Source organism: Meles meles, chromosome 11, assembly GCF_922984935.1.
Source record: "Meles meles chromosome 11, mMelMel3.1 paternal haplotype, whole genome shotgun sequence".
In the NCBI taxonomy this organism is placed as follows: Eukaryota; Metazoa; Chordata; class Mammalia; order Carnivora; family Mustelidae; genus Meles; species Meles meles.
Genome location: NC_060076.1, coordinates 12,594,863 through 12,620,889, shown reverse-complemented (window position 1 = coordinate 12,620,889; position 26,027 = coordinate 12,594,863). Strand labels below are relative to the sequence as shown.

General features: G+C 56.1%; 1 protein-coding gene across 3 annotated transcripts; it reads right to left on the bottom strand.

Moving 5' to 3' along the window:
* Positions 1-470: 470 nt before the first annotated feature.
* Positions 471-25,487, bottom strand: LHX6 (LIM homeobox 6). Of its 3 annotated transcripts, XM_046023930.1 has the most exons (10): positions 25,183-25,487; positions 23,958-24,029; positions 23,383-23,565; positions 22,947-23,068; positions 14,016-14,236; positions 11,219-11,319; positions 10,901-10,996; positions 10,514-10,688; positions 7,039-7,142; positions 471-2,676 (listed from the first exon to the last, which is right to left on the bottom strand). In XM_046023930.1, exons 1-10 carry the CDS (start codon positions 25,264-25,266, stop codon positions 2,656-2,658), a joined length of 1,179 nt encoding a protein of 392 aa, XP_045879886.1. In that variant the 5' UTR covers positions 25,267-25,487; the 3' UTR covers positions 471-2,655. The 3 variants fall into 3 exon arrangements, with proteins under 3 accessions (XP_045879886.1, XP_045879887.1, XP_045879888.1); XM_046023931.1 differs by lacking the exon at positions 23,958-24,029; XM_046023932.1 differs by lacking the exons at positions 471-2,676; positions 7,039-7,142 and having other exon boundaries at positions 10,524-10,688; positions 11,219-11,404.
* Positions 25,488-26,027: the final 540 nt, after the last annotated feature.

Below are 26,027 nucleotides of genomic sequence, written 5' to 3'. Positions count from 1 at the left end.
TCTCCCGCATCTTCCAAACAGGCTCCCCTGCACTTCCCCTTCCAGGCGCCCCAATATCTTCTCTTTTGCACCTATTCTGTCCTGCACCCCAGTCCCCACAGCATGTCGGAGGGACCCATCTGTTACAGAAGTGGCTAGACTGAGAGCCCCTCTAGGGCTGGTGGGCTGGGCGCTTCTCCAAGTCTGCAGAGCCAGCTTGGGGCCCAGCAGAAAGCATGTGTTCGGGAGTGGGGACACGGGACACAGCAGCCAGCACGACTGCCTACCAAGCTTAGATGAGAGAAGAAACTCACCGTCGTACCTTGGCAGCGCACAGCTCACTAACTGGGAAATAGTACCAATTGCCCAGGAAGGGGGACTGCGCTGTCCAGCGGCCCAGAACCCTCAGGGGCCGGGGGCCAGAGTCCTTAACCGGAGAGCAGGAAAGAAACGGAATCCCATCGTGTTCTGGATTTAAATGCCCGCACTTCTACTCGCATTAACTTTATTTATTACACAAATAGGACATTTACAAAGCACAACATGAAAGGTATGTAACAAAACAGACATTGGTTTTACAAAAAAAAGTGCTTACAATTTTTTTTCCGTGTGTGATTTCTCCCTCTGTTTTGTATTTAAATAAATAGTCTTGGTGGCCTGTGCGTTCCCAGGCTGCTCTAACAGGCTAGTGGAGACATGTCTGAATGGCAACATGCTACAACCACGTGATCCACGCAAGGAACAGACCCTGGGGGGGGGAGGCTCAAGGCAGAGTGGGTACTGGGTGACCCCAGGCAGGGTTTGGTTGCCCACTTGGCCGTGGCCACATGTATACCACATGGCTGTGCTTGGGGCTTCAATCATCAGGAGCAAAAATCAAAGGAAGCAGGAGAGCTCCCCAGTCACCAGGGATTGGGCCCCAGCTCCTCTTATCATCATCATCGGCACCCTGCACAGAGCCAGGACACACCACTCATTGGATGAGCTCTGAACCGAGCTGCACTGACCACGTTCTGGTGCTACCCTCTCTTGGCCCTGAGTCCCCCGGAACTGCCTTCGGAAGGGAAAGGTAGCCAGTTCCCTTCTTGGGCTACACCCATGCCTCGCCCTCCTCCAGGTCCCAGAGCAAGAAAGGCATATAAGTTTTCGTTTTAAGCGCCAACTTCAAGCCTTTGGATTCCGAAACCTGATCCAGACTCCGAGAGCGATACAATCCATCAGCGATGTCTACCATGGGTGAAAGTGGGGACAGCAGATGCCTGCGTGCCATGAACGTGCACTCCCCATCCTAGAGTCTCCTTCCAGAAGTGATGCATCAGGCTAACTGAAGCAGGAGGGAGGACTTGGGCTAGAACATGCTTACTAGCAGCCTCTGGTGGGAAATGCATTAGGACACCAAGTAATTCTGAAATTACAGGATACGCTTGGGACAAATGGGCGTCCCCGGAAAACATAAATCATGGTCTTGTGCAGCCCAAGCCCTTTTGTTTGGGGTGGAAGAGTTGCAGCAGAATAGGGTGGATGTGAGCACAGCTGTGTCTGGCCTCTGCTTTCCTGAGGGGGTGGGACTGGATCCGTGCACGGCTGGTGGGGAAGGCCGCCACGTGCCCCCTGGAATCCTGGGCTTGACACACTCACCTAGGCAGCAGGTAACCTCTCTCTACTCAGACCTGAGTCCAGAATGAGCATCCCTACTGCCATTTCCCTGGGCCCTGTTTCTCCAGCTCCCCCTCCATGATGGCCCCTCCAAGGACGACGTGGCCCAACCAACCCAATCAGGAGTCAGCAAGTGGCCACCAATGCTACCCTGCATAAATGTTCAGAAATGCCATCATGCGTATTAAGCACCATCTCTGCCACGTCTCCTCTATATATGCTGGATAACTAGGTAGGAACAGAGTCTTCCCGCCAGACACACCCCACATCTTCTCTTTCCTCTCCTTAAATTAGCCAATGCCTCCCCCCAGCAGCCCAGCGAGCCACATCCTTCTCCGGTGGGAGTCCTAGTCGCACTTCTCGCCCCAGCCCCTGCCTATCCCCCCCGCTTGGTCTGGGCAGGCCTCTGTCTCTGCCCTGTTGGGCCTCTCAGTGTTGGTCAGTGTCTCTTCTCTCTCTGAATTAACTTGACATAACCAGACAGATGGAAATGATAAAATTAGAACATAGCTTTCCTTTGGGGACATCCCACAAACACTGTAGAGTTTTCCAGACAAAAGCAACAGAGTGGATAACACTGGGGGTTGTCAACTATTCAGAATTCAGAGATGGTTGCAAGGAAGTAGTAAAGAAAGGCCAATACGAGAAGAAAGAAAACCTGTAAATTAGAAGGCTGTGGGCATTGCAGGATTCGATTTGGCCTTTTGGTATTGAAATCAGCTGAAGTTGAAGATGACTCCCGTCTAGATGGAAAAACAGGCCAGTTGTTTTCACCCTGATTCCAGATTTCAGGGAGCTCTGCCTTCCCAGAGGAGGACTCCGCAAGTGTTCTTGGCAGGTTCTGGTTGTCAGCAGGAGGAGGGAAGGCCAGGCCCCAGGGCCCGGCTGGTGGCGGTCAAGAAGGTGGGGGAGGGTGGGTACGGAGCGGGTGGATCCCTGGCAGTGGCTCGGACACCGGCTTTCAGCGGCTGTGGGGCGGCGGTGGGGTGCCCGCGGACAGAGGCACCAGGGCTGGCAGCGTCAATACTGAAAAAGGATGACCTGCAAGAGGAGGGCGCGGGAGGTGGCTGAGTACGGGGGCCTGCCCCACTGGGCGCCGCCCTCCCCACCCCCACCCCCGCCCTGCCCGGCAGAGGTCCTCAAACGCATAGAGAATGCGGGTTGCTCAGGGCCCAGATCTGGGTTCAAATCCTAGCTCCAACACTTATTTGCTATGAGACCCTAGGCCACTCACTGCACCCCTCTGAGCCTGTTTCCTCATCTGGGGAGCAGGGGTGACAAAAGCTCTCTCTCGGAAGGGGGTGGCTTCAGTGAGATCAGAGAGCAGGAAGACGTGTCTGCATGGTTCCCCACCCCAGCACTGTGGGAAGGGCCTCACTCACATTATGGGACGAAAGCCTCAGCCCTGTGAGGGTGCCCCGCGATTATGCCCATTTCACAGGGAGGGCGCTGAGGCCCAGAGAGGTGAAAATCAGTACGCCCCACAACTAGGAAGAGGTAGACCCAGGCCTGGTCCAATGTGTTGTAACACATCGCCTCTGCCCCTGGGAGCCACGGGGACAGTTGCAGATGCACGCCATGCCCCCGGCAATGGGCCAAGCACCTCACTGGATCTTCACGAAGCCGAAAGGCAGCCAGGTGCCTGACACACGTAGGTGGTCAGGAACCGCCTGCCCCTTTCCCTCGCCCTCTTCCACCTCAAGCACCGGCCCTGTCCGCGCACAGACAGCTCCCTGCAGGGCAGGTCAAGGATTATGGGCCAGCTGGTCGGCGGGAGGTGCCTCGTCACAGTAACATTGTCAGGGTGATCCGGGGACATCCAGCGGGTATGGCCATTTGGCTGTTCCATTTTGGGATCGGGGAACGTCCCTTGCCCAGAGTGTTTACTATGAAGAGGAGCCGCAGGAAGCAACGGTGACGATGTCTATAGCAGAATCATAATAACCCGCCTCTACGGAGCCTGTTCTGCGGCCCACGGGCTGTGCTCAATGCTTCCCACGCGTCGCTGCATTGACTCTCAGCAACAGCCTTCGGTGGTGGTGGCAACTGTTATTATCCCCATGCTGTGGGCGTGGGAATGGAGCTCAGAGAAGTGGACTGTGTTCCCCGGGCTCACCGTGAGGAGGAGGCAGAGCTGGGATTCGGAGTCAGCCTGACTCCAGAGCTCACTTGCTACTGTCTCCCGAGCCCGGGGCAGTGCTCTTCTCTGACCACTGGGAGGCCTGGCTTTGGTCCCTTCCTGAGAGAAGCTTTCTCAGGAGAGGTAAGACCCCACCCTTTCAGGTAAGACCCTACCCTCTGCGGGCCTCAGTCTCTCGGTCTGATCCATAAGACGGCCCTGATTTCTAAGGGCTTTCCAAGCTCTGGAAGTGTGGGATCAGGGGACACGACCAAGGAGAAAGGCAGTTCTGGAAACTCTCAGGCACGTGTAGCCAAATGACGATGTGGCAGAGTCAGGGGGTACTCCCTGCCAATGCTCAGAGCGCAGTCCTCCTGGCCACACCAGGGCTGGTGCTGAGTGGGTTCTGAGCCTGCCGTCGGGGTTACTGAGTCTGCTCACGGCTTGGCCATACAAGCCTGGAGGGATTTGGGAGAAAGTCCATACACTCTTGGACTGATCACACACCACCCACTGGGTCTCGTGGGTTTGGCAAGAGGTAGACAGAAAAGGTCCCCAGGAGCTGGCAGGAAGAACTGACAGTGAGAAGGTGGGAGGTCATGAAGGAGGGAGAGACTTTTTTTTTTTTTTTGCAAAGCTGCTGGATGTGAAGTTGGGGAGAAAACTCTGGCTAGGCAGCCAAACCCAGGGGCCAGAAACCTTCTCCAGCAAAAGCTTTCAGACCCGAGCCTGGCTCATCCATCAGACTGAACCAGACAAAACCACAAGCTTAGCTGAGTAACCAGCAGACAAGGCTTGGCTCCAAGTGCTGAGCCCAGCCCGAAACATTTCCGAGGCTCCCCCTGTGCTGCAGATAGAGCCTAAGCCCCTCGCTCCATGGTCCAGGCTCTTTGTGGTGTGACCCCTGCCACCTCATTGGGCCTCGGTCATGTTAATCACCCCCTGGTCCCTCAGACCCAGGCTCCTCTCTGCCTCTGGACCTTTGCACATGCTCTTCTCTTGACATGGAACACCCTTCTTGCCATTCCCTGCTTCTCCCTGAGAGCTCATGGCTCCTTCTTCTGGGTCTTCCAAGGCCATGTTCCTCCCTCACTTCAACTGCTCTGTCACCGTGCTCACCTCCTGCTCTGAGCCACATGCTCCTTGAGGACAGGGACAGGGCCAGCGTGCCTCTGCTGGCCCTGTGCCAAGTGTGACAGGACAAGTGCCCCTTCACAGGAGAGTGGCAGCTCCAAGGCGGGCCGTCCTGGGACGGAGGCCAGCTCTACCCACACTCACGGTGTGGCACTGGTGAGCTGCTGCTCTGAGCCTCAGTTTCCTTATCTTTACCTTGAGGACGGCCATCCCCGCACCCACAAACATCAGTCAAAGTACGGAAAGCACGTGCTGGGAGTGGAGGCTTTGCTGGAGCAACATCAGCTCTTGCTGGGGGTGGGGCAATCTTGGGGGGCTTCCTGGGACACGCTCCCCGCCACCCCCCAGATCTGTGGGCTTTTGTACTGCATGCTGCTGTTTACTTCTCAATCCACCTGCGCCACCAGCTTGTCCGTACCATATCCCGGCCGGCCCTGTGGCGCCCAGCACACAGACGGGCACCCAGCAGGGGCTCATTCAGGATTAGCAGAGGTGTTCTGCAGGAATGGCTCCCCACCCCACCCCAGGCCTCCCCAGCAGACTCTCTAGAGGGGAGGCTGGGGAATCTGCTTCTGTACAAGCTTCCCAGGTGATTCTGAGGCAAGCCAAGACGGGGCTCTGCTGGCCTGGGAGATCCCTGGAGGCCCTTCCAGCTGGAAGGAACTGGCCCAGTCTTCCTGGCCTACCACACCTGCTGACTCCTGGGGCTCCCTGCCTCCCTGAGGCCTGCCACAGCAATGTTTCCAGAAGAGGCCTCCATTCAATAAAACTAGAAAAATAAAATAAAATAAAACAAAACAAAACAAAACGGGCCCCAGGCTGGCTCAGTGGGTAAAGCATGAGACCCTTGATCTCGGGGTTGTGAGTTCGAGCCCTGTGCTGGGTATAGAGATGACTTAAAAAATAAAATCCTTAAAAGCAAATAAAATAAGTAAAATAAAATTTAAAAAGAAGCCTCCAGGGCCTCCCTGCTGCCCCAGGACAAAGTGCAGACTCCTCTGCCTTGCAGCCCTGAGTACCCCACTCCATGCACTGCTCCTCTCAAGCCTGTACCCCAGCGACGTTGAACTGCTCAGGGCTCCCCAAGAACCAGGGTGGCTCGTGCTCTCCCTGATGAACTCTGGCTCAGCCTTCAGGCCTGTGCATAGACGTTGCCCTCCTCCAGAGACTCCTCCTTGTGCTTCTCCTGAGCTGTGCCCTGACTCTCCAGCTCCCTGGACTCCCCCATCAGTTTCCTCACACTGTAGTGCTTCTGCTGTGTCTTCTCCTCCAGCCTGTGGCCCCCACAGAGTGGGAACCCTGATCTCCTCACCTCTGTGTTCCTGGCCACTGACTCGGGCTGCCGAGCACAGTCAGTACAGAGCAAATGTCAATGGAGTGGATGAGGGGAGTACACAGGTTCCCATCCAGGCTCTGGGACCTGCAGCAAGCTGTGCCTCAATTTCCCCACTCCTAAAATGAGGGGCTGTCCTAGAACAGAGGCCTGCTAGGCTCACTGAGAGGCATCTCGGCACGGAGAGGGAGGTGGGGTCCTACACACACTGCGGTTTCATCTAGAGAAGCTCTACCTACTTTTATCTGTTTTATGGGTTCTGGAAAAAAATTTTTTTAAAGGTTCTGGTACTTAGAAACAAAGCTTTCAGGCCACTGGCCTGGGGGATGTCTAAGCAGCCTTCTGGATGTTCAGACCTGTTGCTTGAGATAACCAGAGATCCTGCTTCCACAAAGGAGGCCCTGCCAGCTGACCAAAGTCCCCTGCTGCCCTGTTATCCCAGGAGTCCCCCCTGATAGGGGCGCTCACTCAACAGACAGGGATAAGAGTAAGGAAGGAGAAAGAACAGGTGACAGGGTGGGATGCAGGGTGGTGTGTCATAGAAGCCTTTCCTGGAACCACAAAATGTGAGCAAAGTAACTAAATTCACAAATCTGGGGAAAAAAAAAAAAAGAGGCCAAGTATTGGTGGGAGGCCTAGAAGGAGGCCTGTGGAGGGGCTGGGCCCATAGAACACGCTCAAGTGCTTTGGGGGCCAGGTGGGGGCTGGAGGATTCTGGGCAGAGGGGGGGTCTGCCACAGAGCAGCGTGGTGCCTGCCAGAAACCCACCCCTGGCCGAACAACTCTCCCCCACCACACCCAGCCTGGCTCCATTTACCTTCTCACCCCGGTTGGAGAGCGGCCCATCCATGTCGGCTTTGAGGTGGACGGGGGGTGCGGTGTAAGGCAGCCGGCAGTGCACCTGCCCGCACTGTACCTGACCTGTGGACGAGAGGATGCCTTGGAGCCCATCCCGCAGCCTCCATGCACAAGCCCATGCACCCCATGCTCAGCAAGCTGGAGCCCTGGGACCGGTTTCACTTTGACCGTGTACTGGCTGGGCGTGGCCTTGGGCAAAACTTCAACAGAGTTGGTTGTAATGCTTGGTGTAAAAAGCTTTACAGTCTATTAAGTGATATGTGATAACTGTCCAGCTTACTGACAAACATTCCTAAACTAATATGTAATTCAACACCGACATACCAAGCTCTACCCCATTACCAGTCTCCCCTCTTAAAGCCCTCTCCCTTCTTATCTCCCAGGTATCACTCAGGCTTTACCCTATACCTCCTAGAGGACCCTCCACTTGTATGTCACCTTAATGATGCTGTCCATGGCCACCCTATTTAGGACTGCAGCCCAACACCACCAACACTCACCCCTACCCTCCCTGGCCTCCTTCCCAGCTTTATTTTTCCTCCTTCGCACTTACCATCATCTGACTTGCGGTACATTTTTACTGTTGACTTGTCATCGTCTGTCTTTGCCAACTAGACTGCAAGCTGTAATGAGGGCCAGAATTTTTGTCTGTTTTCCAGACTCTAGATCTAGATGGATTTCCAGTACCTGGAATGAGGCCTGACACCTAGAAGGTACTCTCTGAATATCAGTTGTGTGAATCTCTGTACCTTATTCCAATATCTAAAATGGTGGGGGGGGAAGTCCATCCTTGTATCTGACCCAAATCTGTCATGTTTCAGGGCTTTATCACCACAGGGGAGAAGTCCGTGGCTTCTCTCGTCCCTACCCTTCTTTCTCTCTGGTCACGTGGTCCCAGGGCAGAGCCCTGAATAGTACAGAGACTTATAATTAATATGTAACTTAGGACAAGTCACTGTGCCTCTCTGAGCTACAGTTCCCTCATTGGTAGAATAAAGCAATTGTATAAGATTGGGGATTCTTTTTTTTTTTTAAGAATTTATTTATTTGGCAGACAGAGATCACAAGTAGGCAGAGAGGCAGGCAGAGAGAGAGGGAATCGGGCTCCCTGCTGAGCAGAGAGCCGGACATGGGCCCAGGACCCTGGGATCACGACCCGAGCTGAAGGCAGAGGCTTTAACCCACTGAGCCACCCAGATGCCCCAAGATTAGGGATTCTTATCCTGGAACATTCTAGGAGTCCATGAACAGCCTGGGATTACACTGAAAACTATGTGTGTATGTGCATCTTTTTGGGGTCTGGTTCCAAAGCTTTTTATCAACTTCCAAGCTCAGAGGCCCCAGGGAACTCAGAATCGTGTGACTTTTGTTAACTTCCAAGCAAACTGCTGAGGTGTCCTCCAGTCCTGCAGCAAGAGGTGGCAGGTCCAAATACCCTTGACACTTCCAGCCCTATGCTGGGTTTCACCTCAAAGTAAAAAGGAGATGGCACCTTCAGCCCCTTCTCTGAGCATCCAAGACATATCTAGCCTTCACTGACAAAGTCTATGCGGGGAGTCCAGGGGCCTGACTCTGGATGCCATGGCCCCACTCCCAGGGAGGTCACCAAGACCCATTACCAGTTTCACAGCAAGTGCTAGCTGGCAGCCCAGACTCCAGGTATCTAGAGAGTCCCTGGTCCTTGGTGCCTTTAACAGATGATCTAGATAGTTCTGTGGACTCTGTGCAACCTGACCGTAAATCATTGTTTAGAAAAGAAAGGAAGAAACGTCCCTCCTCCGGAGCAGATGGTTCAGAAATGACACAGTGCAAAGAGACATGGTTTCCAACTGGCTGCCTGGTGCCATAGGCAGGATTCCGCACCCCCAGCTGTGCCATCCAGGACCACCACCACCACCACTAGGAGAGCAGCTAGGACTTCCCCCCATGGACTGAATGAATGCTGGAGACTTGACGTCAGGATCTTATCTGATGCTCTGAGAGAAGCCTTCTTATCATCCTCATTTTTACAGATGAGGAAATTGGTTTTCAGGGAAGCTAAGAAGCTTGCCTGATGTCCCACAGCTAGTGAGTGGCACGGCTGGGATCAGAAGCCCGACAGTCTCACCCCAAAGCCCACAATCAACCATGAAGGAATACTGGCTCCCATTACTGAGGACCCTGGGTTTCCTCATCTGTGCAATGAGACAGTGATAGCTAATGCTTACACACATGCTTAGTATAGTGTCTGGCCCATGGCAGGGGCTCAGTGAACAGCAGGGCTCTCTCTCTGACCCTCCCCGTTCTCTTTCCCTTTTACTTGGAGCCGGAGAAGAGAGGATTTATGTTTGTGGGTATGTTGTGGCCACTTCTATTTTTCTGGTCACACCCAGGTTTGAGGAAACAAACAAGTTCAAACGGAATGAAGATCCGTAATAAGCACCTGCTTGTTAGCAGACGTAGAGAATGTCCATTCCCCCAGAAATTCACAAGGTCGCCTCCCTCTCTCCTCCAGGTTCCTGCTCAAAGGTCACTCCACCACGACCCATTCCATCATCCCCATGGCATCTCCAGTCCCCACTGACATGCCATCCCCTCCCTCCTTTATTAGCTGATTGTCTCTCCACCCACCTCCCACTCTGGAATGTGAGCCCCAAGAGCACACAGATTTGGTTCTGTTTTGTTCTCCGTTGTATTCCAGTGCTTAGCTCAGAAGGTTACTGAACACATGAGTGCATTCTCACAACCCTGTAAGTAGGCATTATTAATGTCCCAGTTTGCAGATGAGGATACTGAGATTCAAAGAGGGTAGGTCATTTGCCCTCAGCCTCCTAGCTCTGTATACTCCTGCCACACTGGCTGCCTTCTTCAACCCCAAAAGCACCCATGCTACAGTGCTTTCTGGGCTATAGCCTGCCTGCATTCAGCTCCTCTGCTGCTGGGCACTCCTACTTCCCCTCTCCTTGTGTCTCACTAATTCCTATCCATCCTTCCAGTCTCGGCTTGCTGAGAGGCAGCATCTCCGCAAGCCTGCGTCTAGCTCCTTTCCTACAGCAATCATCAGGATTAAAACCATGCTCTCATCTGTCTGGTTATCGTGCCACGTTGTCTCTCCCACCAAAACGCAGGTTCCACCAAAACGCAAAGGCTTTCCCCATCCTGTTCTCTCCCTAGTCCCTTGGGCGCTGGCACACACAGTGGGTACTTGGAAAGTATTTTTTGGGTGGCCAAATGGCTTTTCTCTGCAAAGGGTCCCGTCTCCCTAAGGCAAAGACCGGGACCTTAGACCCTCTCTCTCCAACCCCTAGGTCCGAGGGACTGCCGACCCGACGTCTTCACCCACCAGGCTCGGAAAGTCCTCCCCATGCCTCCGCCTCCAGCGCGCTGCTGCGCCGTGCCCCCCGCCGCAGACCCAGCAGCCTAGGTCACTTACTGACCTAAGTGCAGTCACTTACTCTCAATGTAGCCGTGCAGGGTGACCATGCGCGCCCGCTCCGGGCTGCTGAACGGGGAGTAGTGGATGTCCTCGGACAGGGCGGAAGGGAGGCGGGACGGAGGCGCCCCGGAGGGCGGCACGGGATGCTGTGGTGTGTGCTTTTTATGACGCGCCCGGCAGTTTTGAAACCACACCTGGAACGACAGCCTCAGCAGCCTCAGCCTTGAGGAAAAGGGTCGGACGCGCCGCTAGGAGACCCCACGCGGGACTGCTTCGTCGCCTCCTGCGTGAAGGCCGCCACGTGCGCCCGGGCCTGTGGCTGGCTAGCCCAGCACACGCTGGAGGGCCCGCCCCCGGCCCCTAGGCCTCGCCCCCGCCCCAAGGCCCCGCCCTCCCTCGGCCCCACCTGGATGACCCTCCGGCTGAGGCCCGTCATGTCCGCCAGCTTCTGCAGCGTCTGTGCGTCGGGGTTGTTGTCCTGCGCGAACTGCGCCTGCATAACCTGCGGGGAGCAAAAGGGGCAGTGAGGCAGGCACGCGCGGAGGTCTCCCAGACCCCGGCCCAATCAGAGAGGATCCGGCCCGGAGGCCACGCCCCAGACAGCTGTGGCCCCTCCCCACCACCAGCGGGGCCGGGCAGAAGGGGCGGAGCCAGAGGCCTTCTCGGCCCCGCCTACCTCTAGGGCCCGCCCCCACCTTCGGCCCCTCTCGGCCCGCCCGGGTACCTGCAACTGCTCGGCGGTGAAGGATGTCCGCGCGCGCTTGGCCGGTTTGGGCTGACTGTCCTGTTCCGAGGGCACTGCCCCCTCCAGCGTGAGGCCGTTCCCTGGGGGTGACAGAAGTGGCTGACCACGCGTCCCCATCTCTTCTAGTGGCATCCTGGAAAGGACGGGGGTGGGGGCAGCTGGTCCCTGGAAGCAGGAGTGGAGTTGGCTGGGAGCGGGGTTCCCAGAGTCCTAGTCCCTGAGCTCTGTCTTTAGAAAAGGGGCTGTCATTTCTGAGCGTTCTCTAAGTACCAGACACTGCTCTTTCGGTGTGTCCTTTGTGTCTGGCTCACGGCCCCATTTTACAGCAGAGGAAAGAAACTGAGGCTCAAAGAGAAGAAAGCCCTGAGCCAGGACCTTTCTCAGCTAGTAGCATACAGCTGACAGACCCTAGTGGCCCAGACTGGACTCCCTATTAGCTGAACTGGGGAAACCAAAGGCTGGTGGAGGTAAGATGCGAGCAGGTTGCAGAACTGTGATTCTAATTTTGTAAAATATATGGAAGCAAAAAGGTTGAAAGGCTACACACCAAGGTGCTCGCATTTATGCATCTATGGAGAGAGACACTACTTTCAATATCCTGTAACTTCTGAGGTTTTTACAGCAATCATATGTCACTTTATTTCTCTAACGTTTAATTTTATTAACTGGAGCATACATTAGCCATTCTCTTTCCAGTTCTATGACTTTCACAATCACACTAAATACATTCCCATTTTATTTTTAATACTTCATTTTTTTAGGTAATACGGACTTCTTATCAAAAACTCAGAAAATTCAGATAAGCACAAAGAAGAAAATAAAAATCACCAGTAATTCCACCACTGTTCACAATTAGTCATAATTTTTTTTAATTATGAAAACACTATTGGGGGGGGACCGAACTAACGTGCCACCATATACACAGAGAAAAAAAAATCTGGGAAGATAGATACTAAAATATGAGAGGTGGTAACGTTTAGAGTGATCTTTATCTTCTTCTTTTTGCTTAACCATCTTTTCTAAGTGTTCTATGATGGAAGGGTGTGTGTTTAAGCTTAAAAGTAAAAACAGCAGGGGTGCCTGACTGGCTCAGTTGGTAGAACATGTGACTCTTAATCTCTGGGGTCTTGAGTTCAAACCCCACCTTAGGCATGGAGCCTACTTAAAATTTAAAATATAATGAATAAAAAAATAAAGAGTAAAACAGTATCAAAACTGAGGGCTTCTCAGTAAAGGAGATCTAAGGCCCCAAGCCTTCAAGCTGCCCTGCATGGTAAGTGTCTGGAGTGGCATAGAGGTGAGAGCAAGAGTTGTAACTAGCATGGTTGTGGCTAGGGGTAGTCCTGATTGGTCCAGATAGGAAGGAGGTCACTGATGGACCATGGTATAGGGGGAGCCCTGACTCCTGGGATTTCATCCCAGTGCCACTGCTGACTTGGCCACTATGGCAGGTAACTTCATACAACCCCAGCCTCACTTGCTTCCCACATAGGCCACTTTTAGTCCCTATCCTGGCAGGAGAAAGTGATGCCCTTGGTGTGGCCATGGGCTGGAACACTCTAGAAATTCCCGACAAGTTCCCAGGCTAGCAACTGAGGCAGGGTGGTCCATACACCTCCCGAGAGGCCCTGAGGATGGGATAGACACTTTGTGGTGTTAATGTCCCCTAGGAGAGCAGGCAGGAAAGGATTGGTGTGCCATTTTCTCAGTGGGAAAATGACACTTACAGGGACAGCTGCATCCCACCAGCCTCCCTTGTTTAATGAGGTCTAATTAAGGGTCCCTGGAGCTTGGGAATGGGGTGATGTGCTATGGTGGTTAAAAGCCTGGGCTTTGGAGTCAAGCCAGCCTGCTAGTATGTAACCTTTGGCAAATCCATACTGCAGATAACCTCTGCCTGTTTCCTCATCTGTAAAATGGGGACACATCAGCTACTTCTCAGGGTTTTTGAAGGACTACACAAAATAATCCACGTTACAGAGCAGCTTCCAAAGACCCAGACAGGAAAATGATGGAAAGGGTCCCTGACTCTGCCCTCAGCCCAACCTCTATTCCCACCCCTTTCTAACCACCAACCCCCCTGTGACTCGGTCCTCACAGTCCCTGGAAGATGTGGACCCTGTCTGCTGCCTATGTGTCTTAGGGAGACACAGTATTGGAGCCAGAAGAGATTTAGGGATCTTTCTAGTTGACCGGCTGACTATCTTGCACAGATGGGGAGAATGACACCCAGAGAAGAAAGCTTCACACATTTCCCAGAAGCAAAACAGAGCTCACATCTCCAGACTCAAAGTCTTTTTCCTTACAATCCAGGATGAAACCCCCACCCCCAAAACTCTGGCTTGGAACTGCCGGCATAGCAGTTGGGAGAACAGAGTGGAATCGTCTCTCCAGGACTGGCCCATACCCAGGTCCAGGCAGCGGGAAGGGACGAGTCCTCAGGCCAACTAGAGCTGGCCAAAGATGGAGTAGGCTGCCCCATTATGAGAATCATCTCTAGGGCTCCCTGGAGTGTCTCCTAGCCATCTTTGATAAGGTGTCTGTCTTATCATTAGCTCCATTTTACAGATGAGAAAACAGTTGCAGAGGCAGACTGTGACTTCCTACGCCCAAGGAAACGGTGGAGCCAAAAGCACAAGCTCCGTGGGCAGCCTCCAGGTGGTAAACGGGCGCCTGCTCCTAGAGGAGTGTGGTCAGTTCCTGTGGTGCTGGGGTGGGGTGGGGGAGGGCTGGGCACAGAGGTGTGGCAGGGTGCTGAGTGGGGCGGGTTGGGTACCGTTCTCGGCGGCCCTCTTGAGGTTCTCGATCATGGTGTCGTAGTGGATGCGGCACAGCACCTTCTCCTCGACCAGGCCAAACTCCTCGCCCGTGGACAGCTGGCGCTTGCACGAAAAGCAAGCAAAGCAGGCCAGATGGTAGGCATTACCGCGTGCCCGCCGCACCCAGTCGCTGGCATAGATCTGTCGACCGCACCGTGCACACTTGGTCCCAAATCGGCTGCGGGACACCGGGACAGGAAAGGGGGGTGGCGAGGCTCAGACAGGCTCCCCCTTCCCCGTCCAAATCCCACTGGCCCACCGGTACCCTGCCTCCTGACCTTTGCTCACCCAAATTTCCCTTTGCCTGAATCTGCCCTGTACTTCACACCTGCAGACACCAGTGCACCTTCATGGTGAAGGTGAGCTGGTGGGTGGTTTTTACTTTCTTCTTGGTGCTTTTCTGAGTTTTCCAAGCTTTCTACAATGATCCCTTACATTTGCATGTAACTAATCTGTTCATTAAAATATATCGTGTTAGGGAAAATATAATAACACAGTAACATGCAAGGTTTTGAGCACTTACCACGTGCCCAGCAAGATTCTAAGTGTTTTATGTTGATTATCCCAGTTAATCTTCATTTTGCAGATGAGGAAAATGGGGACCAGAGAGTTAGAGTAACTTGCACGTCACACAGCTCGCAAGGGTAGAAACCCAAGATGAATAAACTGTACCCCAGTGGTAGAGATACTCAGTTTCTTGGAAGCATAGACGGATATGCACTTGCTGGCTTTGTGCCCTTGAGCGAAGTGTTTAACCCTCTGAGTTCTCACTTTTGCTGCCCTGAGCTGAGCCTGGTGACACTGCGAGGGACTGCTTAATACTCCGCAGGCTATTAAGTACAAGCCAGTCCCAAATCCAACCAACCAACAGACCAACCAACAAAAGGCCCAGATCAAATGTCCCCTCCCCCTTAAGCCTTTCACGTTGGGCCTTTTCCCCTTCTCCCCCCACCCACCCACCCCCTGCCTTGTAGTGCGGCTGTTTGGGTATGCCTGCCTCCACTAGTGGCCTGGGAGCTCCTCCAGGAAGCAGCAGAGTCTGGTTTACCCTGTCCAAGAAGTCAGTGCAAGACCTGACCCCTGAGCCCCAGGGAAGGTTTGTTCGTTAAGTAGATGACTCACCCCGAGACCCTGTTCCAACCCTCAAGTTTCCTCTGGTGTGCACTCCATTTCAGGGAATGAAGCCACCATTCATCCGGCCCCTCCAGCTCAGAAACTTAAACCATGCACCCCTCCCTCTCCTCAACCCCACATCTAACTGATCACCTGGCTTTGCTGGTTCTTTTTCCTACATATCTTTGGGATCCAGGTGCAGGGCCACAGCGGCCCTCCTAGGCCAGAATCTGCCCTGCTCTGCCTGTTGCCAGCTCCACCAGGGGCCAACAACCATTCCTCCACACAGTGGCCACCACGAAGTTTCCAGCATGCGCAGTGAATCCTGTTCTGCCCTGCTCAGAATCCTTTGGTGACTCCACTCTACCCTCGGGATCTGGTCCAAGATCCTTGGCGTCCACAAAGCCCAGCAGACCACAGCCTCTTAGACTCATCTCCTCTCTCAATTTCCCCACCCCACACCCAAGCAGGAGTCCCAGGCAGCCCTGATGGAAGGTCAGTGCCAGGTCTCTATGGGCTCCTGGGAAGCGCCTTCCCCAGCCCAGGCCTTTGCACAGACAGTGCTCTTGGTACAACGTCTCCCTGAAGAGCCCCCCAGTTTCAGCACCAGGCTAGCAGCGTTGGTCAGGCGGGTTTGTAAATGTCGGATTCTTCGGCTTTCCCTCCTACCCCCTGTATTCCTGGGAGAGGACCAACAAGATCTGCCTCTACACGTGTCCCCAGGGCCGGAACACTTCCACCCAGAGGAGCACTCAGAAATGCCTGTGAATGGGCCCAGAAACCAGTCGAGCAAATGCGCTCTGGTTACAGCCTCGCCTGCCTTGGCAAAGGCAAGCAACTGTCAATTGAATAAACGGTCTTGGGTTAAACTGAGTGCGGGAGCGCGGAGGCCTCGGCCCGCCCAGACTCCAGACGTAACTCCAACGCAACTGTCCCTGACCCGGAGCGTAAGGGGACCCTGTGGCTGGCGGCGCGGTTTACTCATTCGGGCTGTGCTGCGCGCCTCTGCTGGGTGAACCGCCCCCTAAACTGAGGCGGTTCCGGACCTCGGAAACTCGGCTTCCCCAGGGGACCGCCTAGCACAGCCCGCGGTTTTTTTCCCAATCCCTCAGTAAAGGGAAGAGGAAACAGCTTCGCCCACCCCTGCCTACTCTGACCGAGGGGCGGACCCGGAGTTCGGCGGCTCGACTGTCAGTAAGCGGATTAGGAGCACGTATCGGCCTTGGGAGACAGCGGCCAGCCGAGGGCAGAGCAGGTATAGCGATCCAGGGTCCCGGGGCGCAACGCAAGCCGCGTGAGGTGGAGACTCTGGCACCCATTTTGCACACGTGGAATCGGAGGTTCAGAGCGGACAAGTGACTTGCCCAAGACCACAAAGAGCGTGGGGCTCGGGGTTGAGGTCCGCTCTGAAGTGCAAAAAGGAACCTCGAACCTGCGGAAGCAGTTGGGCGAGAGATGATTAGGGATGGATCCCAGGTGTAATAACTGGAAACGGGCCTGGTTTGACCCCGTCGCGCGTCCCGACTCCCAGACACGGGTCCCAGAAAGTACCGCGCGTAGGGCCTGAGGCTCAGCGGATTCGGGGAGGCGGGGATTGCCTTCCCTGGGAGAGGGGAGAACCGGGAAGGGGAAGGTCCCGGCCTTTCAGAGGCCACACGAGAGCGACTGGGTCTCCAACCTGTGGTCCGTGGGCCCGTGAGCTGCGCCAGAGCACACGACCCCGGATCCTCGCGCGCGGCTGTGCGAAATTCCTTGTCCTTTGCCAGAGATGAGTCCAAGACACACCGCGCACCCCTGATCTTTCTGCTCCACACGGCCGATCCGCGGGCGCCTTCTGCGCCTACGCTGTACATCTTACATTCCTTGCTCCCCAGCGGACCCCGAGAGTGAGCTCTCACCAACTTCCACCCCCCACGCGTCACCCCAAATGTTAAAAGCTGTCCCCAGCCCTAGGATCTCCCCGCGCTCGCCGTGGTGGTCCCAGTCAACGAAATCGCCTTCGCGATGGGTCCTTGGATGGGAGTGAGGGGGTCATTATACAGTTTTGGATGAGTTTGAGGGCTGCTCCTGAAACGTATCCTCCACCCAGGGCAGGGGTCAGTGGCACAAACAAGGGGGCACGAGGAGGCTTACGGATCGAGGCTCTCTGACAAACCGATAGACTCCTTCCCAGGCGGGCTGCGAGGCCCGAGCCGCCGGTTTCCGGAAGCAGCGAAATCGGCGGCGAGACAACGAAACTTCAAGAATGGGGTGGTCGGGAGCTGCGAAGGGAGCGCCAAAGGGATTAGGGGGCGCGGCTACCGCCCCTCCGCCCCCAGCCTTGTGCGCGCCCCTCCCTGGATCCCGGCACGCGCCGTGGGGTAAAGGCGCAAAGGACAGATACGCTTTGGGCGTGGAGAGGAGCCCGGCAGACGCTGCGCATACTGGCAGCTGCTGAAAGGAGTGGGGTGCCATAGTACATCTCCTTACCCTCTCTTCCCTGAGTAGGGAACAGAGACTTCTAGACAAGGGAGCTGTGCGCCCTTGACCAGGTCAAGCTCACTCTCCCGGCCCACTTCCTCTGGATACCGAGTTGGTGCTCGGCCATTATTTGTTGGATGAATGAGCCTCAACGAAAGAGCCTTTCAGAGTTTCACTACGACTCCTTTCCGCCTTATTAAGATACCCGAAGCTAAACCGAAGCTCCGAATGGGAAGGCCAATGTTAGTTAGGAAGCTGGAGAGTTCCGGGCGGAAACTCAAACCAGAATTCAGGTATTTTGCGTTCAGAACACTCACTGGATGGCCTTAGAGAGATTCTAAGGGGACAACAAGGTGAAGTGGAGGAGGAGCCTTTTCTATTCCCTCTGCTCCTTCCTTCCTAGGCAAACTCTTAGGAGAAGTCAGAAAAAGCAGAACCAGCAATTATGAGGTTAAAATGCCCTGTGCCTCGGAGGTCCCGGCCTGGAGGCCCCTCCCCAGAACTCCTCTCTCCGCTCCCCCAACATCTGTCCCCCAACAGCTGGCTGCCGCCGGCTGCTCTCTCTGCCGCGGTGGGGGGCCGCTTCCCAGCTCTGAGCCTCCCTGGGGACCCTCGCTCTGGGGGAGGGGGTGGGGTTCTCCCACTGCAGCCCGGGGTTGGAGCTTGGGCTCTAGCCGCAAGGCTGGAGAAGGCTGAGGGCTTGCCCTAAGTCACATGGGCCAAGCAGGGGACAGGAACTTCAGCCGGCTGCCTGCCCCGTGGCCCAGCCCAGGACACTTTCTGAACCCCACCGGATCAAGGACAGGAGCAGCAGTTAACCCTTTATTCCCCACTCCAACAGGCAGGAGGCAAGAGGGCCCGGGACCATGGTGACCTGATCATGGCAAAGTTGATCTAGTCACAGCCTTTGAGGAGGTCACTCCTGTCCCAGTGCTCCCAGGGCCCACCCGGGAAGAGTCCCACACCAGAGCACACAGCTGGTGATCCTTGTGTGAAGCCAATGAAACTGGGCAGGGAATCTCAGAGCCGGGAGAGAGGGGTTTTTGCCATTCCATGACCTCTCCTTATAGAGAGCTTCTGCTGACATAATCTCACCTATAAAAGAACGGTCCTGAGTGTTTAGACACAGGGATGGCCTTGGGGATCACCCAGGTTCTGCCACTTACTAGCTGTGCAACCTCCCCTCTGAGGACCTCAGTTTCCCCTCCTATAATGTGGGGATTATGACAATGCAGTAATCACAGGGTGGACCTGAGGATTCAATGAGATGGATTATGCCAGAGTTAACGTGGTTCCTGGCTTGAGAAAAGCTCTATAGATCCTGGGGAGCAGTAGCCTCACCCCTGCCCAGCCCCTCTTACACTCCGTCACCGTCACCGAGTGACCCTGGGCTCCACATCCTCTCCCCCAGGGCCTCAGTCTCCCCAGTCACACAATGGGCATGATGCTTGGTAGGGGCTGAAGGAAGAGGCACTGTGGATCAGTCCATGCCCCCATTTTGGGGGGCAGCAGTGGCAGGTCAGTGGGTGGGAGGAAGCTGTCTGAGGCTGTGGTTGCTGAGGGCAGTGGAGATACGAATGGCCCAGAAAGGAACACTGTCTCCTCCCCACTCCCAGGACTTTTCTTCACTTCTTGGAAGAAAATAGAAAGAAAAATGGTCTTAACCAAAAACATGAAGAAATTAAAAGCAATATCGGATTTTCCCTGGCAGTCTGCTAGGACTCAGGGAGTGAGTTACCAGGTTACCAGGGTTACCAGGAATCTGGCTGAACCCACCAGGGCTGGTGAGGTCCCTCCTTGGAAGGAGAGTTGGAGAAACCGAAGCAGAGAGGCCGAGCAGTCTTGTCTAAGGCATCCCTTCCATGCTCTGCAGCCTCCCTCCCTGGTGAGTTTGGAGGGCCTTCCTAACTTCTAATTGCTGTGCCACCAACACCAGGCTCTGCCTAGGGAGACTGTGGATCTACAGGACGGTGTCAAAGAGGGGCAAGAAGAGGGATGGAACAGAGGAGAAACCCTTCCCTGAAGGATAAGACCCGAGCCCAGAGGACCCATGAAAACCCCCTGGTGCCCTGTCCATGAGGTCTCAGCCACTTCCTTCCTCTCTCTGCTTTACTGGGAGATCTTGGCCTCCCCTAGGGCAGAATGCTCCAGTCCAAATCCCACCAGACCCTTGACCCTGGGCTTCAGGAAACAGAGGGCTAGAGAAACTCAGTGCATAGCCTCTCCCGGAGCCCCAGCTCCTGAGGGCGAACTCTGCCTCCCACGTCACCATTCATGCTTTCCCCAGGAAAAGCTCCTTTGTGGCAGCCACCCAGAGCCTGGGCTGCTGCTGAGAGCCGACAGCTGTCCCTGCCTGGCGCTCCATGGCTTTTTCTTTCCCTTCTTGTGGGTTTTATTATTTTTATTACAGGTGGGGTTGCCAGGGATGGGTTATGCCTGCAGGGAGACCTGGCTGGCGTAGACCTGATCAGGAGAGCCCACAATTCTTCCTTCATTCCAGCCAATGGGAGCTTTTATCCCATTTTCTTAACCAAAAATCTGTTTTAGTTTTGCTTTCAGGGCTTTTGTCCCTGGAAAAGGATTAGCGCTCAGAACCTGCTGCCTAGAAATGACCTGCCCCCATCTCTCCAGGCAAATCCTGCTCCCCAAACTGCCAGAGGAAATGCCATCAGAGGATTTTGCCCAGCATCCACTCTACCAGGAGTGACAATGGTGACAATAGAGACATCCACAGCACCTGCCGTTTAGGGAGACTCTAATGAGCCTTCCTCCCTACACTGGCCTCCTTGGCAGCTCAGACAGACAACCCTGGAAGTAGGACACCGAGGGCAGAGAGATGTAGTCACTCAGTCAAGGTCACACAGTGATTCAGCATTGGCCTGGTAGAGCCCAATTACTGCTTGTCCCCACAACAGCTACACACACACACCCATCCTCAACCCCACTGCAGTAGGAAGGGAGACTCCAGAGCCAGTGAAACTCCGAATGTGGAATCAGGATCTAAATTCTGACTAATCCTTGAAGGTCTAGCAAAGCACAAGCAGCCAAGGAGGCTTGGTCCCATGTGGGCATGAGTTGAGCCTGGAGAAACAGGGAGGAGGCTACCAGGTCCACTCATCACCCAGAGGGCCAGGAGAGGGATCGAGCCCTGCCTTACTCTGCAGGAGGAGGCTGAGATATCATCCTTCTGGGTTCCTCAGCCCGAAGCCCTGTGCCTGGCTAGCTGATGAGCCCAATGAGCCCCCAAACAGCAGCTGGCCTGAATTTTGGTTTTTCTTGTTTGCTTGCTTTGTTTTGTTTTTAACCAAATGAAGGCAGGCATAGAGCAGGGAGATGGCAAGACTGGGACTCCAACCTCCATTTCCTGCCCTGGCCAGCCGATAGTCAGATGGGACAGTGGAGAAAGACATACCCACTAGGCAACGATAACCTCCTAGGATGCACACACGTGGCAGTCCACATCCACAAAGCCACATTCACATCACACCCTTGGCTCCTCAATGCCAGGGTGAAGGCCTTCGGCAGGAATGTTCCCTCAGAGAGACGTGGAGGAGGAATGACGGGATTTCAGAATTCTCGTCCTGTCACCTCTGGGTCCCTGCCCAGACCTAATCTTGTCTCCACAACCTTGCCCACAGGCACACATACACACATAGACACACACCAAGTCCCAACATTCACATGGAGACACACACTCTTGACGCTCACACATAAACTAATGGACAAATACTCATCATAACGGAGTACACACACTGCCCTCATACCCCTGACCTTGTCCAGGGACACATTCCTCTAGTGCCACTGCTCAGATGCAGACAACACAGACACAGAGACACCCCTTGCATGCTGAGTTCCAGGCCCTGGGAGGGAGACACGCCCCCCCCTCCTGCACATCCCAGGTGTACAACCTTTCACATCCATACACAGAAGAAGAATCCACTTCGGAAACCATGCTTCCTATGGTTTCCCCAGAGTACTACAGCCCCAAACACTGCAGACCTCACGCTAGTCTCAAGATCGTCTCTTTCCAACCGCCGAGAGACTCAAAGCCAGAGCTAAGGGAGCAGGTGTTACCTTCCCACCAATTTCCTTGACTCTCAGGGGCCTTCTGGGCCAGGGGTCTTTCTAGTAAGACTAAAGTCATGACCTCTGCAGAGGCAAGGGTGGGAAGGATGTCTGTGGGCTACCCGGTGGTTCTAGGGGAGTAGCTTTCTCCACTTCCGGACAAAGCCCTTGGGAACAAGCATCCCTCCCAAGAACCAGTCCCACTTCGCTTTCCCGGACTCTGTAGGCCCGGTGGCCAGGCCTCACGTCAGGTTCACGCTTCCCGCCAGGATCGGGCCACCGGCCGCTGTGCCCCTGACCTCGCAGTGACCTCGGCCCCGTGACCAGGTCAGGCCTAAGCGCGCGGTTAGGAGCCGGACGCACGCAAGCGGCGAAGACTTGGCGGCGCGCGGGGAGGGTGAGCCTGGTGTAGGGCCGCGGCTCTGCGGCGCGGAGAGCCCAGACCACGGTAATCCTACTCGCGGCGCGGGTTGCTGGACCCGACTCTCCCCCTTCCTATCCAGGCGGCGGCTCAGAGTCAGAGCCTGGACCCGGCAGGCTGACGCCCGGGACCAAAACGACCGCGGAACCGAGACTGAAACATGCGCCCCCGCACCCGGGCAGGACCCCCTACTCGGCGATGCGACATGCGAGCGACGCCAAGGTCTTAGTTGAGGCGGAGCCGGAAAGGTTGGGGCTTAGGACGAAGCGTGTAGATAAACGACAGGATCTGAGAGCTGCGAGGCTAGAGCTTGGGGCCGGACCAGACCCAGACCCACCGAGGAGTCCAGGGCAGAGCCAGAGCTGGAGACTGGAGCCAAGCTCGGGGACGGCGGGGAGAGACGCCTGCGCGGCTAGAGTCCGAGTGGGGTTGGAACCCAGAGCTGGAGCGCCCTGGAGGTGCAGCCGTATCGCGGCTGGGATCGGAGCGGGTCGGGGCCAGAGCCCACAACGTCAGAGCTCGACCGTCGGAACTCTTGCAGATACTCTGCAAGCCCCGAGACGGGGCCAGAGACGCTACCAAAACCCAGCGGGCGGCAGGAACCGGAGGCGGGTGGCGTGCCGGGACCTGTCCAGGCACCGGCGCGCGGCCTGGAGCTCCTCGTTCGGGGCGCGGAGAGCGGGCGGATTGAGCCCACGCGGCGCGCAGGGAGTGCACTCGGGGTCTGGGCTTCAGCGGCTCGGGAGACCGCGCGCCGCCAGGGTGTTCTCCGCGCGCGCCGGGGGGGCCTGCCTGCAGAGACACTGCTGGCCCAGCGGCCACAGCCTACCTGAAGTAGTCCATCTTGCAGAAGATCTCCTTGTTCTTGATGTAGCAGCTGTTCTGCTGCCTCAGCGACGTGCGACACACGGAGCACTCGAGGCACCGCACGTGCCAGATGAGGTTGTTGACCTGGGGAGGGGGCGGAGGTGGGGGACGGCTCAGAGCGGGCCTCTTTTCACGCCCGGCCCCATTTGCAGATACTGTAGCTGGAGGTCTGAAGGTGTATGACTTCCCCACTTTTCTTCTGTGACGAGGAAGCTTAGGAAGGTAGAATTACACTCTTCCCATTTTTCAGACGGAAACCCGGCGGTGCCGAGAGACTCTAAGATTTGACCAAAGACCCGCAGTCGTAAGAATTTAGTGGACCTGCGCCGGCGTTGCGGTCCTCAGGGATGCAACCCACACCCCGCCAACAGACACGCAACACCCCGCCCCCGTCTCACCTTGAGCAGATACCGGTCCAGGATCTCAAGGCCGCAGCTGGAGCAGATGTTCTTGCCGGCGGACGGCACGGAGGAAGCGGCAGAAGGCGGTGAGCAGACAGACGGCGTGCTGGGTGTACAGGGGGAGGCCCGGCCTTCGTCCTTGTCCAGAGCGCCTGCCAGGGTCTCGGACTCCGACTGAGCCTGCAGTCGGGGAGAGAGGGAGAACCGCGCGCTGAGCTGAGCGCCCAGCCGGGTGCCCAGCGCTGCGGCTGCCTCGGAGACAAATCTGGGGCCCCAGCGCATCAACTGACAACGAAATTCTCCCCAGACGCCGTTCCATGGACTACAGGATAGGAATGGAAGGGCCTATTGGAGAGGAAGGGACAGCCCCAACTTTTAGCCCTCGTGTCCTGGGTGCAGGGGACGGTTAAAGTCTACATTTCCGGCCGGAAAACGGAGGCTCGGAGAGGGGCGGCGCCTTCCCGCAGTCCCCCGGCGCATGGGCAGCGGTTCGGGGCCGGAAAGCCGGTCAAGGTCCCCAGGGCCCGCCAGCCCGGGTACCGGGGAACGAAGGCAGGACCGAACGAACTCACCATGGCGGGCGGCGCTGTCCCTTCAAGGCAGCGGGTGGTCGCTTTGCAGCCGGACCCTGGCTGGGCCATCACCTGGGGGAGGGGGAGGGAACTCAGGCGGCGGAGGCTGCAGAACTGGCTCCGCGCAGCCTGAGCCCAGCGCCTCCCTGCGCCTGTTATATAAACCGGCGCGGAACAATGAGTCTTAACTTTGTAGTGGGCATTTAAAGCCCTTCCCCACAAAAGCGGTGTCTCTCTAATGAAGCAATTTGAATTTGGATTGGATTTTTTCCCTCTCTCTCCCCCTCTCCCTGCACTTAACCCGTGGCTCTTGAAGTAATCGCTTAGTTCCCTTGCAATCCAAGCCTCTGAGGGGGAAAAAAAACACGCGCACACACACAAACTACCTGCAATTAGAAATTGTCGTGAATGCCCAAGATAAGAGGTAGCCAGAGTGTCAATTCCAACTGTCAATCAGTGAGATCCATCAGGCCGCCCAAAGAATTGCAAATTTGATTTTTTAATGGTAGTAATTAAAAATCGAATTTTTTCTCCCTCCACCCCCCCTTCCTCGCTCCCTTCTCCTCCTCTCGACACAAAATGCAAAAAGGAGAAAAGAGAGAAAGAAAGAAAAGAAAAAGGAGATGGGTGTGTGGGGGGGCGTTTGAGGAAAATAAAACCCCGAGCGCTGGGAGCATCAGCCCGCCAGCCCAGCACGCGCTGCGAAATTGATGCGGCGATATTGACACGAATTCAGGCGCCTTTGGAGGGCCAGTCCGAGGGAAACCCCGAGCAAAATGGGGGCGAGGTCCGGGGGGAAATGGGACCAAAAAGAGAAAACAGAGGCGTCCAAGAAGAGGAAAAAAAGCACCCTCCAGCCCCTCGGCGCGCCCGGGACCGGCCCCGCGTCGGGATTCTCAGCGTTGCGCCAGCACAACCCCCGGCGCATCGGCGCTATCAGCGCCTATTCAGGCGGACAATACCCGCCTCGCCTCCTCTTGATTCGCCTGTGTCTTTGCTAAATCGCTTTTTGAGAAATTCCTCCAACATTTGCATAATGTGTTCCCGCTTTCCGCGACCCCCCCTCCGCGCTCGCGCGCGCTCACACACTCACATACAAACACTCACAGGCGCACCCCAGAACCCCTCCTCCCCGCGGCCGCCCATCGCCCGGCCGGGTCCTGCGGGGTCCCGGCCCCTGCCCGACGGTGGCCCGGGCCGCTCACCCACTCGCTCGCTCCCTCACCTGGTCGGTGGCGGGGCCGCCCTCGGCCGGCAGCCGGCAGCCCTCGGGCAGCGCCGGGGCGGCGTTCTCATGCTTCCAGTACATGGGCCAGGGAGCGGCGGGCTCGGCGGGCACGCAGCGCGGAGAGCCGCGCGGAGAGGGGCCACGGCCGCAGCGGGAGCAGAGGCTGAAGCAGGAGCTGGAGGAGAGCTGAGGCCCCGGCCCCACCGCCCCAGGCCCGGCCCCAGCCCCCGCCCCCGGCCCGCGCGCAGCCCCGGCCTCGCTGGCTGCTGCCGCCGCAGCCTCGGAAGAAGGTCCCGACAAACTTGGAGAGGCCCCCGCCCCCTCCTTCTCCTCCTCCTCCCCCTCCTGGTAGTCCTCCTCCTCCTCTCCCTCCTCCTTGTCCTCCTCCCCCTCCAGCTGCGGCGGCGGCCGCCCTGCCGCTGGAGCCCCGCTCGGTTCAAGATGAGTCATGCGTGACCAATCCCCTCCCCGCCAAGGCAGAGCGAGACACACACAGCGAGGCAGCGACCCGGAGACACACACAGACATATAGACACACAGAATCTCAGAGCTGCTGACACAGATTCAGACAGCTGACATACAAAGGCATAAGCCCCCCCCCCCCCACCAACTTCCACTCAGCTCTCACTACCGCCCCTCCCTCCGGGGGTACCCATGGCCCTTAGGCACAGCCCCACTTGCAGGTACCAGAGGGACCCATGGTCCCACTTCGGGCTGAGATGGAGTCCATAGAAAGTCGCACATTATACTATGTTGATGTAGTTCCACTCCTGGTACATCTGTGTTCATACTGATGCCAACGATTACCTGTTCCCATCATTTACCCGAATACAAGGCATACC

Coding starts and splice junctions, on each gene's coding strand:
- LHX6 (XM_046023930.1), bottom strand. CDS start 25,266: ATGTACTGGAAGCATGAGAACGCCGCCCCGGCGCTGCCCGAGGGCTGC. Junction 24,030..25,182: donor GCGGCCCCGCCACCGACCAG/GTGAGGGAGCGA, acceptor CCCCTCCCCCAG/GTGATGGCCCAGCCAGGGTC. Junction 11,320..14,015: donor CAAGAGGGCCGCCGAGAACG/GTACCCAACCCG, acceptor TGTCACCCCCAG/GGAACGGCCTCACGCTGGAG.